The sequence below is a fragment of the Oryzias melastigma genome, linkage group LG16 (assembly GCF_002922805.2).
Source record: "Oryzias melastigma strain HK-1 linkage group LG16, ASM292280v2, whole genome shotgun sequence".
In the NCBI taxonomy this organism is placed as follows: Eukaryota; Metazoa; Chordata; class Actinopteri; order Beloniformes; family Adrianichthyidae; genus Oryzias; species Oryzias melastigma.
In genome coordinates, this window is record NC_050527.1 from 13,404,915 (window position 1) to 13,422,198 (window position 17,284).

Here is a 17,284-nt window from a genome sequence, read left to right on the forward strand (position 1 = left end):
TTTTTTGTCTTTTATAAATCAGCCGAGACGCCAAAACTTAAAAAAGCTTCGAGTAGTGACGTAGAAGCTACTACGGCCACTGTTGGGTAAAATACTTTTAAAAAGTAATTGATTACTTCACTTTAGTTACTGCACAAACTTGAAAGTACTTTGAAAATGTAAAAGGTATTTGAAAAAGTAATTCACTACTTGTTACTTTTGTTCAGTCATCTACAGATTCTCAAGGGTAAAACAGGTTAGCACAAACAAGATCCCAGTGTCTTTTATTTGACTATTTTTAAAGCAACAACCTCAAGCAAAGTAGGTTAAGAACATGGATTAAGACGAAACCTGTCTACATTAGAATTCAGATATCAGTGTGAAAAATGACACAAACATAAGTTACAGCCCATGTGGTCTATCTATGTCAATGCTCAAAGTGACACATGCATCCATATCTATGAAGTTTTGTTTCATTTAACGGAGAGAAAATGTCAAAGCCGACAAAACCTAAGTAACAAGGGTTTTTATAGTTTAGTAATTGTAATTTATCACCGAAATTTGAACTCTAATTTGTTACGTTTCTCCGTTACTGACAACAGTAATGTAATTACAGTAGTTCGTCACCCTCAACACTGACTATGGCAAACTACAAATTCTGTTCTTCTGCTTGTAGACAAAAAGATCAATTTACGTCTAGGTTTTTCTCATTGAAGCACTAAACTGTACGGCTGGATAACTCCAATACTGCTCGCCCTTCTTGTAGCACCACTAATGTTAGGGGCTACAAGCTAGCAGGCGAGAACGTAAACAGATGGGTGATGGGAAAAGGGGGTGGAGCTGGTCTGCACCAACAGAGGCAAATTTCTAATGAACTCCTGCTGCTCTGCAGAAACTATGTCCTAGAAAACAATTTAGGTTTAAAACAGCATAATTATAATTAAGACCACTTGGAACATTTTTAAAATAGACCAAAAGTGGGGCTTTAAAGTGGAAAAAACTGAACTAGAGTTAAACTTTTTTTTAACAGATTTCACAAAAAAGCGTTTGAGTTTCTTACCCTCCACGTGTGACCTTCCTCCATGGCAGCACACTGAGCTTCAACGGGGTTGTCGATCACCCTGCCTATCCTCCCTGAGAAATCCATGGCCACCAGGGAGTTCTCCGATACACTCCTCTAGAGGGCGCCAAAGATGTGCAACAGTTAAAAAGATGCAAACAAATGGAGCAACACCCTTAAAGAGCATTGGAAAAATGTTTAAAAATATACGAAAAACTGATTTTAATTTATTGTAATTTCTTTTGCCAAAAAAATTTGTATATAAAGTAAATTAAAAAAATCAGCTTACCACAGGAGCTGAGAAGGGTGTAAGCAGCGGTTTCCTTTGTTGAGGCAACTTATAGTTCTGATACAAAATAATCCCATACTGCAAAACCAAAGAAGTCGCATTATTGTTTGTAAAATGTTAAACAGACTGGACATAAAAACAGATAAATAACCATAAAATTAGCCCAGAGGTGTCAAACTCCAGGCCTCGAGGCCCAAGTCTTCTGCTGGTTTTCCAGAAATCCCTGGATCAGGTGTGTTTACCCCAGAGATCTTCAGGACTTGAAGGCCGTATTCTGAGGCCTGGATTCTGACACCCCTGAGTGAGTGAATTTCCTGTTACCTTAAAGAGTCTGAAAGCAGTCATCCAGCAGGTCCTGCTCTGTTCATCTTCCGCACACAGCATCCTCAGCTCCTTCATTTCCCCTCTTGCTTTATTAGGCTGACGGTCAACAATTTACAGAGTCACGATTTAAATCACACCAAAAAAGTGCGAATTTACGACATAAAAAGGATGCAGGTTCTCTGACACAAAACCACAATTTGGACTCACTTTGATACAGAACTGAAAGTCTGTGGGCGCACTGTGCTGCTTCTTCCCCGTGATGACAGTGAAGATGTTGCTGTCCTCCAGGTCTGCTAGTAACTGCAAATGCCGAGGTTCCTAGAGACAGGAGTAATTAATAAGTCAAAAAAATGAAAGGGAGAAACAGCCCGAGGGTTCACTGACAGACAGGCGTAAGAACCCCCCCATTAATAACAGCTTTGAAAGCTTCATTCTCACGTGGGCTGCTACCTTTGAGGCTCCTTTTGTAGAACAGTAGAGTCCCGAGCGGCGCAGGAACATGTAAACTTTCTTCCACGACTTCCGACCCACCTCCTTGATGTAAAGATAACCCTGTATTTCTGGACAGCTGTTGGTTGAAAGGAAGTTCTGAAAGGGAAAACAGGAAGTCAAACTTAGTTTTTTTCTGCTCTTGATAAAAGAGCGCTCCACCTCATTAAGTTCTTTGATAGTCGGAGCTGCTGCAGACACCATTCACAGAGGCAATGACGGCAGGGGCTTGATGATTTAGTTGTATGACTAACTGTACTAATAATTCAGTTTGCACCCTTTTTATGGGTTAACCTGGTTAGCCATTTACTTTAATTGTGTTTCCCAATCCTATCACAAAGAGGCAGATAGGATTATTACATCAGATCAGAATTTGTGGTTCGCGGCTGAAAAAAAAAAACCAAACCTTTTCCAGAAGCCTTCTCGATATTTGAAACATCTGCTTCTGATTGGGTTTGGGAAAAAACCCAAAAAATTTCTCACGACAAGACAACATTTTTTCCGACATTTGCAGACTTCCACCACTAAGACCTTGTTACAAATGCTTCTTGCGTAAAATGGAATATTGCAAACACCTGGATGAGCTCGGCTCATTGAGCGCCTCGGTTTTGGATGGCGCTCTAATTGAGTGCAAAGGAGCTTGTGTTTAGAAGAAGTCAAACACTGAGAAGTCCTGACACGACTCCAGCTCTATTCCCACTACACAGCCATGCGAGCGGCAGGAGTTAAAAGCTTTCCGTGAGCGGCGGGGATGAAGGGGGAGATCTGCGTTACGTAAAACGAGAGAATGCATCTAAGCTTCCATCCATCAGGGCCGGACGAAGCCCCTCCAAACCCTAAAAGAAGTGTTCTGGGAGGAATCGATACGGCGCATGAGCGAAGACTTGGCTGATTTCACCCATGGGTGCTGGGCGTGTGGTGTGGAGACAGTAGTGTCAACAGGGGATCAACAGTAGTTATTACAGCCAGCTCCGACGAGACACTCAGTCTAAGGGTCAGGGGTGAGCCACGCCAGCGTGATTGTACAGTATGCAGCAGGTGCTGAGGTGAAGGAAACCGTGCGTGTCGAGGAGAAGCGAGGAGGAGTACCTGAAGTAGCTGAGATGGTGGAATTGTATGATTGGTTTCCTGGCACCACGCTACCATGTGCTCTGGGAAAAACGTCTGTTGGAAGAGGAAGGCGGAGCTTAGAGACAATGTCAGGGATTGTGACAGTAATTACAGGGCTGAGGTGCAGTGACAGAGTCAGACATCATGCAAATGTTCACACCGCACGCTGTCATAATATTTCACAATTTTCAAACTGCTGCCATCCAAAATGTATTTAAAGTGTTTTAAACAAAAATGTCTACAAGTTGCAACACATTACAGCATAAAGACGTCAGGAGTGACACTTTAGGTAGCGTCTAAGAAACGTAATTACCAAGGGATTTCTGAAGAATTCATATTTGGCATAGTTCTTTCTGAAGAGGAATCTACCATCGCTGTTCATGGAGGCCTGGACTTGAACCACCAACTCATGGTCCTCTAGACAGCGCTCTGACGGGAGACAGAACAACAACATAGCAATGAGAAATAGCTCCTATTTACTCACTACTTCATGCACTATTTTGAAGAGTTTTTGAAGAGTTGTCCGAACCTACAATTAAAAAATCCAATAACTTGGAAATTTCCCAGAAGTCTTTGTGCTTCAATGCTCACTAGATTTGCAAATAAAGACCACAATGCATTGCGTTGGAATGATTTTTAACGTAAAAAAAAACAGTTTTCATCACTAAAACACAGTGGATTCATAAAAACTCTTTAAAAATATTCAATTTTTTAAAGTTTTCATTTCATCAGTGACTTCATATTTGCCATTTTAAAAAGTAGTGAGCATGGTGTCTGGTTGCTTTTAAAATCCAGGGTACTGGATAGTTTCACACTATATAGTCTTTTTTTTTAATAGTTAGGGAGTAGAAAGGGAATTTGGACATAGCCTATAACTCTTCCATATTGCTGAACTTTGAAACATTCATTAAATAAAAGGTTTTTCAAAATAAAATGGGTTTTAATGGGAGAAATCTGGAAAAATTCCACTTAAACTATAGGACTTTCACAATCCTTGTTTATCCAGGAGTACAGATGAACTCATGTTCTTGTGTTACAACGATAAAACCTTGAAAACAATCAACATAGTACGAAGGAACAGAGACGGATATAGGATTTCCTTTGATGTGAAATAGACAGATAAAGCCCAGAACAACAATAAAGAAACCTCGTAAAGAAACTGATAAGAGTAATGTTATCCACAGTTTGTACTGATGTGAACTGAGAGGCCACAAGGTGAGAGTGAAAGGCTCCATAAAGAGGCCTGTTTATGGTTTGCAGCTGGATATAGGGACAAGTCGTTAAACGTTCAGAGAAATGTTTTGTGGTCCGAAGAGCTAAGCTGGAAATGTTGAAGGAAACACTTTCTAGCATCAAGCACAGTGGTGGTAGTGTCATGTTGTGGGGATGCATTCCTGGGGATTCAATGCTAAAAGTGTAACAAAAAAGTAAAAAGCAAAAAAAATTCCCTTTTCTAAAATGGAAAAAATAAGACTAAATAATAAGTCAACTGCAGCTGTACTAAAAAAGAAAGATAAACTGAAAGAACAAATCAATAATTCTTTATAATTTTCCAGGGGATTAACAAAAAAAATAAAATAATGGAACACATCCACACAAAACTTCTCCCCGTTTGTCCATAGTTATGTCATGTTTGAGCACTCAACATTTTTCCAGCTGTTACACGTTTGCATTGTATTGTTGCACCGGCTTAGAGGCCACTTAGAGCGGCATTAGGTGTCCTTCAAAGCGTGACCCTGCAAGAATTCATGCCTTGGGCCAAAGAGAAGCTGTTGTTCTTTAACAAAACTCCATTAGTGTCATTTTATAAACTCCCATTTGCAGTGAATTTAATTAAAGTTGCTTGGCTTGTTTCTTTGAGTTAATCAGAGTTTCTGAACTGTAAACTGCACAAATCCTAAGTCCTTTTCCTGCATTCTCATGGCAGTGTCACCTTCTTTCCATTTCATTGCGCTGCCAATGTGGTGAGACAGTCATGTTTGTGTCTGTGACTCACTACAGCAGCTTTAACTTGCTCTGCCCTACTTGTTAACCTTTGTGAACTGAGAAAAGGTCAGCGTTACTTATCCTAAAGGGCCATTTGATCCTTTCTGTCAGTGTGCAGGAGAGTGGGGCTCAGGCGTACCGGCTGTGTACATTTACATACGTTGGAAACGCTAAATTTGGAACCTGCAAAACGAAATATATGCAGCAATAAAGTAAGCTGAAGTTTCGGCCAAATCAGAGCTTGAAATAGCCTAATTACTGTAATTAAATAAGACTAATGCCACTAAATGAAATGTAAGCTGGATATTTTTGCTTTTGGAAGCATCACTCCAAAAGCTTTAGATTGCTGCTTCATCATAGGCCGTTTTCTGCAAACACAAAATGCTATAAATAGTTATTCTAGATGGGAAAAAGAATACAGTTGCAGTGCAGGTGCTTCAGAATGACAGAAGGGCTATAATGGAACAGTGACTCGCAGCCAAAGATGATGTCATTCAAGCAAACAAGCATCCCTGCATTTGATAGCACCCAGTCAGGCAGGAGAAAAATAAGCAGATCAAGACGTTCGGGTTAAATATTAGGTTACAGCCTCGGAGTCTGTAGTTTGCAGTATGTTTTCTAGAGGTTCCCTCCCCCGACGGAGAAACACCCAGGACAAACACTCCCACAAAGAAAAACGCCATCTATCCTCCCGAAAACCCTCTTTGTAAGAAATGACGGTTCTCTCTAACATCTGCTACAGAAATGAGCGGCGGCGCACAGGCCCAGCTTCTCCTCATAATGGCCTTCTCTTCTAGGGGGAAGCTGGGTTGTTAACGTTCAAGCAGGCCACAACTTTTCAAAGCTACTGTCTGATAGCCAAGTCCAACAGAAAGTCATCCCGACGTGAATGCAAAGCTTTCATCCCCAATCATGTGGAAACATTTGAATAGTGCAAATATTATTTTGCAAGGAAACTTTTGCTAAATCCCTAATTGCAAATGAATAGCTTAGTAATATATTGTATTTTTTGAGTTTTTTTGGTGTCTTAGCTTTTCAAATTTAGTGAAAAACACTTGTTCTACTGTAGAAGAAACCGACAAAGTTGATAGCAGTGACTTCAAAAGGTAAAGTTTACACAAGTTCATGTATGTCTATGCAAAATCCTAATGGAAAAAACACAGACTGCTTTCTTATACTCTTTTTTTTAACCTACTACTTTAATCTTTAATTTTAACTTTAGCCTATGGTTTTGTGTGTTATTCCTAACATGTGAAAGTATGACAACATGTATTTTGGATTTTTTACAGTACGTCAGTTAACAAAATAATTTCACAAGAAAGTAAGTTTCTATTCCCAGTTTTCATAAACAACAAAAAAAGAACAAAACGACATTAAACCTGTTCTGAGCGTACAACCAAATTCCGACCCTTCTCCCTAACTACCACTATAATATTTACAGAACCATCGTGGCGTGGATTTTAAAAGCAATTCCAGAAACCATGCTCCCTACATTTTTATGTATTTATTTTTAAAACAGTAAATATGACGTCACCAATTTATCAAAGGAAACACCTAATAACTAAGAAAATTTACCAAGATCATTTATGAATCCACTGTGTTCTGATGATGAAAACTTGGATGGTTTATTAAAAAAATATGTTTTTTCTTCACATGAAAAATCATTCAAACGCAATGCATTGTGGTCTATTTTCGTCAATCTAGTGAGCATCGATGCACAGTAAGAATTTCTAGGGCACTCCGTTTTGGAATTGGAGATTTCGACAACTTTCCAAAATGGCGAACGCACTATAAAGTGGATTTTGTAGTGAGTAGTAAAAGAATTTGAACATAGCCTGAAACAGCATTGATCTATGATAAATTTAATAAATTTAATAATAAACTTATGATGCCACACGATCTTTGACACAAGGAAAAGAAACAGTAAGGCATATTTTAAGCTCATCAGGCCGCACATCCACTTCCAAACATAATATCCTGTCTTATAAGCTCTAAATTAACAGCTGGAATACTTTTTTTATGCAAAAAAATAGTTGAAGATTGAACCATCCATCCAAACACAATTCAATAAACAACAAATACATCCGCTTTGTGCCTAAATTGCTGTAATTTTTTTCTATTAATTTAAAAGGCGTGAAAAACCAGATACAGAATTGCTAAAATAGCTGAAACAAATAGGTAATGAAAGTATAATTATTGGGGATGTAGGGTTCATTGATATATCACAATATTTAATTTGAAGACACTTATATCGATATAAAATTCTGACAAGGTGTCCTTCATCGTCTTACTTTTGTTTTCCATACTGTTTTGGCTCCTGACCCCTTTAAATGTCAGATTTGGCCACATTGGAAATAAAAAGCACTTAATTTGACCATACTTTTAGAACCTTATTGGTTAAGGTACATTCATTCTATTTTTTTTTCTTAAACTGAAAAATATCTTCAGACAATGCTGACAATTCCCTTTAGATATAAATATTTGTTGATTTACCAAAAGAAAAGCACCAAGAATTTGTGGGCAACAGTAACTTGTATATGAGATACAGTTGCAGAGCTTAAATATATGATTATGAAATAAAATACATTTTGCTACCTTATTATTATGAAAAGTGTATAAATATTCAGGTAAAGATTTTTTTTCCTTACAAGTGGAAAACTGTTCTGGAAATCTTGGAATATATCATAATATGCATTTTATTGTGAGACACGTATTGGGGTACATAATGTATTGTCAGACTCTTGCCAATACACACAACTAATCATTATAAAAAAAAGTGGAACCCACCATGGACAGTTCTGAACTTTCACTCAAAATAAAACAAAAATGAAAAAGAATGTTGCATTATTTAAAAAAAAATCTATCTTTCAAGGAGGATATTTGTCTTGAACATTGAGTTATATTCTTTAGCTTTCACTGATTTCCATGCAACAGCAGCTCTGTATATTCAATTACGTTCCTCAGCTGCCTCCATTACAGAAAATAATCGACTTGTCAACACAAAAATAACCTCTCTTCGCCACAGCAACCTTTCCCACAGCCACCGTGTTGTTCTTGGTTGGATCATTAGATGTTCTGGCTGTGTGCATGCCTGTGCTACATAATGTGCCCAAGCACTCATGCCTGCATGAGAATATGCGCCTACCATATCATCTACCCAACTATGCAGGCACGCATGCATGGGTACACACCTGTGCGAGTCGATGACTATATTGCACGTCTCGGCCTACCATGTGTGAGTAAATGAGTGCGCGAGTGTCGAAGGGTGCTTGAATAGCATAGCAGGTCTCCAGCCACTTACCTAGCCCCAGCAGTGGGTGGTGTTCAACAAGCACCCAACTGTTGTCATCCAAACAATGGCTTTTATACACCAGGAGCTGGCACAGGTCCCTGGCCATCATGTCGGCTGGGATCTCGACGACTTTACCAGCGCCATCCTCGCTGAAGATCTTCACAATCTGGAAAAAAGGGAAAAGCAGAGTACATGACTATTTCATAAATGTACTCATTTCAAAGAAATTTTAATCACTTTTTACAGTGTACAGGGGGAAAAAAAGGACTTTAGGACAGATCGATTTTGAAAGCTCGCCCTAATAGGTGGGTGAAACCAGTTATTTTCTTTAAACACTGGCAAAGTATTTGCCGTATAGCACCCCGTGGACTATACCATACACAAGCCTGTCATTATGACACACAATAGAAAAGAACAGACTCTTAAGACTATGTAGTAATTGTGGTCTTAGAAATCAGAGACGAGCTCCTCTTACAGCCACTTGTAGGTGTAATATAGAAGCAAATACACTGCGCAGTATAACAAGCATCTGCTCTTGTGAACACAAAGTCGAAATGGCTATATACACCATGCTGTTACTTAAAATGGAGGGAAGGAAGAAGTTTCCAATTATAGCTTCCCAGGAAAATGTATGTTAACTATTCAAAGACAAACTTGAGTTTCTCTTTTGCGACTTCACCCGGTTCAACATACGCGTTTTTCTTCTTAAGGATCTTTACTTTTATCCGTCAGGGTTCGTTGACTTAAAAAAATGCGTCAAGCGTTGAGCGGACTACATATCATCTGTGCAATAAATCAGGAATAACCCAATGTGAATTCGCCATCATAAATGTGTTGCGTGGATGCATTTACATGAACAGGACAAACATTCAGCCGCTCACAGAGAAAACTGGAGCAGCCTACTTAACCTCCAGAGGGATCCAGCCTTGTTAGCCTACACAAGAAGCCAGTCTACTCAACGCTCACTTGTAATGGATCTGTACAACTAAATATTTGCAACAAAAAAATCTAGTTTCTTTTCAGAACAAAGAAGCAGCTTAAACTAGCCAGCCTGTCTCCCGATGGAACGAAATTCCTCTGACATATCTGACTTTTTTTTTTTATTGCTCTGCTCCCATGCTGAAAAGGCAAACTGGCCCCTTGAGGTATTTACACATTCAATTTCAAGCTGGCATGGCAGCACGACAAACACGAACGGAAGAAGACATGATGGAACGGAGACGTTCCAGGAGAGGGGTCAAACGCAGAAAGAGAGCTGCCTTACCTCCACGGCTTGCAATAGACAGCAGTCCGGCGAACACGAAGGCATTTTGGACTGAGCCTGGCTCCGCAAAGTCACATACACACCGAGTCACCACAGTTTCTATGACAAAATACCTTTCCTGCACTGTCGCCTGGGCTCCTTCCACAAAGGAGGATGGAAAATTCAAGGCCAACTACCTGTGTTTTAGCTAGATCCTCAGTCTATCTGTAGGCATCCGGGTGTATCCTCAAAAAAAAGAAGGAAAAAAAAGGGGGAAAAAAAGGAAAAAAAAAAAAGAAGAGAGTGTGTGACCCAAAGCCAGGTTTGTGTGCAGCACACAGGACAGAAAGAGTCCAAGTCAGCGTTTGAATGGCAGCAGGTAACAGTGCAGTGCTTCCAGTGCCGGCTCAGTCTGACAACTATCGCTCTTCCTCTCCTTCCTTCCCTCTCCCTCCCCCTCACAAAGGGTTACAGCCACCGCCACGGGCTCCAAGGCACACTGAATCAAACCACACGCTCACCGACCAATCATAAAGCTCCAGCGGGCTGATGTAATCATTCCCACACAGACCTAGGCGCACAGAAGCACACACACACACCCTCCCTGAGAGGCATACACACTCCAGCAGACACACAGACGCAATGTCATGCACAGACACAGCCAACTTTTTCAGGCCCTTCTAAAGCTGCCTGCCTCAGTTTCTTTTTCGAGCTTGATGCATGAGGGATCATTTGAGCAGGGTGTGGAGCGGGGAGGAGAAGAAGGGGGAAAAAAAGGGAAAAGTTGTTATCTTTTTGCTCCAAGTTTTCATGCGTAGGCTTTTTTCTCCTTTCTTTTTTCTTTTTTACCTCTTCACCTCTCCCTCCCATTCCTTTTTGCTCCCCCCCAGCCTAACTTTGAACTCAGCAGTCAGATCTCGCTGCCTCTTACTGTAAGTCTCATTACAGAGCAAATGAAATGAAACAAAGCTGGAGCAGCACTTGAGGATTCTGACCTTCTGCTGCTTCCCTAGTGCTTTGCTTTGTGCCAACATTTTTTCCTTTTTTTTTCTCTGTCAGAGCAAAAAAAATAAAGTTTTTTGCAACTCATCCCCTTCACAATCCTTGTTTCTAACTCTGATGATTAATCGACTTCACAGTAAGTTGCCCTTGAGGAACCACTCCGATGAAAATCGAGATTTTGTGTGCTTTTAGCGTGTTCTTGTGGCATTTTTCTGACGACAAACACATATATAGAGAAAATTCAGCTTAAAATTGCGTATTTCTTTAATCATATCATGAGCAGAAAAAAAATGCTTGTATTATTGATGTATATATCCTGATACATCCACTTGTAGACGACTAAATCCGTGTAGGTCTGGGTCAAAACTCTTAACTGGATAGCTCCAGAATTACAGGTAAGGGGCTATAAGCTAGCGGGAGTGTAAACAAATGGGTGAGGGAAAGAGGGGGTGGGCTTACTACACATCACCAGTTCCGCCCACAACTCAGAGGTGAATTTCTACTGAACGTCTGCCACTCTACAGCAACTTTGTACAAGAAAACAACTTATTTTTTGGCTAAAAGTGGCATAATCATAATTAAAAGACAATTGGGAACGCTTTTAAAATAGAAAAAAAAGATGACTGGTATGGGACTGTAAATCAATTATCCACTAAAGGATGAATGAAATGGTGTTGAAAGGCACAACAGGCTCGAAAACGCAACTCCGTTTACAACACAGGCAAACTTTGAGGAGTCAAAGAGGGAGGGGACAGGGGAACTTTGAGCCTGGGAGATAGGAGAGCAAGCGATTATACATGCACAGAGGCACGTATGTGGGTGTGTGAGGGATAAGGAAGAAATTGACATAGACGGATGTGAAGGGGGAATGAATAAGAGTGGGAAGCAGAAGGAAGTGAGAGCAAGAGACGCAGTCTGGTGACACACTGCAGCAGAATGTGGTGGATGAATGCTGTCTACTATTAACTGCGAGTCCGGCCTGCACAGCTGTGTTCCTTACCCACCCCCTCACTGCCACGGCGCTCACTCACACGGGCCAACATACACTCCTAGGTCTTCGTCACAGTTTGCCAGTAAAAGGGGAAAGCCCACAAACGGTTGCATAGATCATAAATGGTGTTGCAGCTAATATTTTTAGTGTTTTAACAAAATTTACAATATATTTACACAGCTTTGAGAAGTGTTAAAAAAAATTACGATTTTTGCTTTTTCGTCCTTTAGATTAAAGGAAAAACAAAAAAAATGACTCCTTTGTGATGAGTTCAACAGGTTCAACTCAAACTAAAAGGAACTACAAAATCGCCACAAGGCAAAGAAACAGTTTTTGTTTCGGCATAATTGAGATAATACAAGTGTCGACTCAAATAAAAATAAAAAAACCCTCCTGTCTTTCTGTGCGTGCCTCACTTGCGCGGGAACTGGCAATTCCAGATCTGAAGAAGAGTTGTGTTTACTAAGTAAACAAATAAGGGGGGAAAAAAATCCTGCTGAAGTCACACATGACAGGAACTTTATGAACACAGCTATCATTGCAAAATCCTGTTTAATTCAAGTTGAAATCCGCAGTTCACCTTATGTAAACAGAGCCAGAGGTTCACACACTAATATGTCGAACAGATTAATTACACATTCTTATGTCAGAGAAAAAAGGAGGCAAATGATCCGTTTGACTTCTCAAAGCTGTTTGAAAATACCAGTGAAATTTGAATTACATAATACTGAAAGCAAGAGATGGAACTAACATAAGGAGGCTTTGTGGTGGAAAGAGAAACCAGGACAGAGCGTAGGCAGCTGGTAGGAGAGTACATTCAAAAAAATGTAAGTAGCCACCATGAAGTCATCCACTGGCTTGTCGACTTGAATATTTTCTCGTTGGCCATTCTAGCTGTGGATTTTTAGAGGAAAAAGTGATTCATGGGTCTGGCAAAAATTACTCTTTGCAAGGTTATAAGGAATGCGTAAGTATTAGAATAATTCAGAAATATTCACATACAACTCAATATTTTATTATAAAGTACATTTAAGCCTCGTTTCCAACTAGTGGTGCGGTACAAACTGATTGCGTAACGTTGTGTCATACTAGTGAGACTACGGCAAAAGTGAAGCTAACAACAACAATTGGAAGTCATCCAGCAGCTCTTTCTTTTTCCTACTCGACTTTTGGTACTTGGTACGTACAAAACATTTAATGTAGTTTGAGAGAAGATTGCTGGTGGCTAAGTGGAATACCGTCACTTTCATTTGTCGTAATGACCTTCCACCAATCAACAGATTTCAACAGTAGATTCAACCTAACCGGTACGTTCCTTTTTTCCAATGGACCTTCAACCAAGAGCTTTCAGCAGAGATTAAATGAATGCCCTAACAAGTAATCAGTTGAACCAATTACCTCCTTTTTGCTACCACAACAATCAATGCTTTAAATTTGTCCATGGCTATTGCGCTATTCCTACACTTTTTACATCACTTGACTACCGGCTACGGTGGCCATTTTGGTCCAGTTATTCCAGTCTGGGAGGGGATTGTATTCAGACTGATGAATCTCAGGACGAACTAAAGCTCAATTAAATTGGAAACAAATCGAGACCATCTCGAAAGCGGTTGCTGGTCCGACACCAAGATTTGTTTGCTCATATTCAGACTGAAACTTTGGTCTGAATTATTAAGGGGAAAAAAATATAGTCACTTTAAGCAGATCAAATGTGTCCAGTGTGAAGACACTCTAAGCTTTAGAGAAACAGTTTCATTTGGATGTTGCCTTTTACCCTCTTTCGTAACAGAAACTTTCTTTAACATCTAGCCAACCATTTTCTTCACCTACTATATCCCTTTCGTGGTCACCAAGTTGCAAGAGCCTGTCCCAGCTATCGTTGGGCGAAGGCAGTCACCAGTCTGTCCCAGGGCACACAAATACTCCTACACACACACAGGGACACTTTAGCTAACCAGTTAACCTATGAAGCACGTTTTTGGACTATGGGAGGAAGCTGGAGAGCCTGGAGAAAATCCAAGGATGCAAACTCCAGACAGAAACCACCACTAACCACTCTACTTTATATGATAACATTTAAAAATTTTTCAGTTCAGAAAGTACATCATCTTTTAGCTCTGTTCTTGTCTCCCAAAAAAAAGGTCAAAAGTCTTAACATCCACATTCAGTTAGAAAGAAGATAAAAGTTAAACTCATGTAGAGCTTTAGAGAGCCAATACATGCAGCAAGGGGGGCAACTGTTATCTAAGTCAGTACAACAATTGGCTTCTGTTTGAAAAATTGTTACATGTCTCATGAAAAATGATTGTAGCACTTGTGGTACCTCCTGATAAGAGCAAATAGTTTGTTGCTGAGATTAAAATGTGTTTGGTGCATGTGTTACGCCCGCGGCTGAAGTGTGTGGTACAACAATCAGGTCACCTCCTTTTGTGCAAGGCTCAGACGTAGATTTAAAAAGGTACAAATGACCACAAACATCTCAATTTTGAAAGAAAAACATACTTATTTTGTCTATGGGAGTCATCCATGCATATGATTGTTATAATTGGTCAGTACATGTTTCCATCTTTTTTATGGTCATCTAATTTTATTAGAACTGGTTGCTTTAAAATAGTTTGATTGTATAATGATAGATTTAACTGAGTGGCTCTCTCAACAGTAAGATGAATGAGATCCGTTGAAAGAGAGCTTTATTGGTCGAGTTGAATCAACACACTGCCTCGGATTTATGTCATAGGCCTCCTTCAGAGTTGAGAAAAATCAATGATCAAGTGCGTGCAATCAAGCATTTAGAAAGATTCTTTTGTTCTTTTAATCAAGTCCTCATTCAGACGGAGGGGCAGAGCAGGGCCTCTCCACCAATCTGATGACTCAGGTCTGAAAGCTGACCAGTGATGTAATTCCTTAGGGAGAAACTGAAAGCCTAATGCAGCACGCACACACACCCACACACACACACACATACATTTGCACAATCCATCAGACCCACAGGCACCCAGATGTGCGTTTAAACATTTAAAGATCCATAAATCATCATTGCAAAGTATGTGCACATTTACTCTGTAATGCACTTTCTGCAAACGTATACACACTCTGGGACACCTAAATGTCACAGCTGTGGAGATAAAATGCATAAACAGACAAAAGGTAAAGAGAACTAAAAAAATAAAAAATACCCAAAAGGATCGAACCGTCGTTAAGTTGTGGTCAGCACAGGCCATCCAAAAACTGATGCAGGTGGATTTTGAAACTCTAGTGTCTGTATGCAGCAACCAACACCGATCACTTTGTGAAGTGCCTCAGAGTCTATATATAGTTATGCTGGTATTACACACACATTACAAGACATTACATCAGACAGAAGTTGGTAAAAGACTCTGGAGTCATTAGGCTTGAAATCCAGCATACACTTTAAGAACCATGAAATCCAATGATGGTGTGAAGCATCTAAAACGGAATCTGGGAAACAGCTGGGTTACTGAGAGGAGTCAGCACTGGCAGAACGGTGGAGGAATACAAAAAAAAAACCCTTGTAGCATAATTGTTGCCAAATATAGATCTTTTAGGTTCAGCCTTCAGAGTGTAGTCATATGCAAACTCAACACTGATGACATCCTGCTCGTCAGCCCTTTCTGGTGAAATATGGGGATTTTCTCTTTGACTCACCTCCACAGGGATTTCTTTGACCCACGGTTATAACACAAGCAGTGGCAGAACTAGAAATGTTGTAAAGGGGGGGGGGGGGGAGGACTTTGGAAGGAGCAAATGGGAATAGCAAAGTGGAAGGCCATTACAGATGAAAGAAGCAAAAATAAGAATATCAGTTTATAGTAATATAGTTATAGTAATTCTGATTTCTAGATTTTATTGAAAAATATTACTTTTTATTTTTGCAATGCTTAAAAAAATCTTGCATTGTATTTCTTAATCTTTGTCACAAATGATACTAATAATGACTCAAAAACTGTGTGGCGATTGTTTGCCCCATGTACCTCCGCCCCTGGGTAGAAGTATGTGTAATTCTGGTTTGTCTTATTGGGAATCACAACCCTTCAATACCATACACAAAGTCAAAATCTAATTGGCTAAAATTGCTGTAACACAGCACATAAAAGCCCCTGTCGACCCTTTAACAGTGGTGAAGTCACTGGCAACGTCTAAAGAACACACACTATGATATACCGTAACTCCTCAACTGTTCACTTTGAATCAGCCGATTCCGATGCGGAGAAAAGCGGATTTTCACCGATATGCAACACATTACTGACGTAAAGTGTCGCATAACGGCGCAAATGCGGTGCTCTCTAGAATCAGTTGATTTATGTTGATTGTGTTAGCACTTCACTACTGTAAAGTATAGCATATCAGCACAAGGCTGCTTTCCTCTGCTTCAAAGAAGGGCTGGGTATTGATCATTTCCAGAACCCATTCGATTCACCAGAGCCTGGACTGATCCGATTCACGACCCCCCGATTCTTTCGATCCACTCAATACAATTTGATTCTTTTTAATTTTGAGTTTACACATTTAGACACATTTGTTAGGAAATACATTAATAAAGTATATATTTTTTGAAGATATTCGTATAAATCTGATACAATTCACATGTTGTAAAATGTATCAGTGAAATAATAAGATTGTTAGCATACAGTGTTACAAGGATTCTCAAAAGGGGAAGCCCTAACAAAAGTGTTCAGATCATTAACATATGAATGTGTTCTGCTTCTCCTGGAGGGTGTTTCAGTTTGGCCACTAGGTGAAGCTTGCGCTGTAGTATTACACTGTGCTTTAGACCACAAATGGTTACTTTTAAACAAATGTTTCTTTTAAAAAGGTTTGGAAAGTTCATCCCTGTGTGTTTATAAAGCTTTTCATTTAGACAGCAATGAATGTTTAGGTCGACCCAGCATTAGCATTAGCCGTCCAGTGAGGAATTCCATTAAACGTTAGCATCAAGCTAGCTTTTATGTGCTAAATCGATTATTGGTTTATTAAGCTTAGATCAATTCAAATTTGAGTTATCGATTTTATAAACCCAACCCCACTTCAGAGTCTACTGGAATTGAAAGGTAAAAAGCAATCAAATAACTTCTGTGTAACCCGTGCCTAAAAATGACAAGAATCTACACAAGTATTGCTTGATGAGGTCTTAAGAAAAAGTCTTACCAATCATACCAAGATGAGTAGTGTTCAAACAGTTTTTGGTATGAGACAAGTTTCAGAAAATCTAAACTCAACGTGATGCCAAATTGCCGTTTAAGCTCTTTGTTGTATTTTCAAATCAAATGGTTTCACTGTATTCAGCAGTCATGCCGCTCTGTTGTTTCCCACAGACCACCAGTCTTATAAAAGGCAGCATTTTCAACATTTTACTAACAGTGCGTCCCACTCCTGAAAACCACAACACTATTCCATGAAAAAAACCTCCGTCTTTGATTGGCTGCTTCGCCTCACATGACCCACCAAAGGTCCCACACGCTCTCTAACAAGTACACTCTATAAAAGCCCCACTGGCTGTA

At 39.8% G+C, this 17,284-nt stretch overlaps 1 protein-coding gene across 1 annotated transcript in view; it reads right to left on the reverse strand.

Annotated features, from left to right (window-relative positions):
- The window catches only part of grb10b (growth factor receptor-bound protein 10b), a gene marked incomplete in the record, with an annotated part of 81,530 nt that overhangs the window by 5,838 nt on the left and 58,408 nt on the right, over nucleotides 1–17,284 (reverse strand). The window contains 8 exon segments of the mRNA XM_024267622.2: nucleotides 1,040–1,156; nucleotides 1,329–1,406; nucleotides 1,650–1,748; nucleotides 1,860–1,970; nucleotides 2,103–2,240; nucleotides 3,231–3,305; nucleotides 3,565–3,680; nucleotides 8,539–8,695. Coding sequence (XP_024123390.1) covers nucleotides 1,040–1,156; nucleotides 1,329–1,406; nucleotides 1,650–1,748; nucleotides 1,860–1,970; nucleotides 2,103–2,240; nucleotides 3,231–3,305; nucleotides 3,565–3,680; nucleotides 8,539–8,695 — 891 coding nt within the window.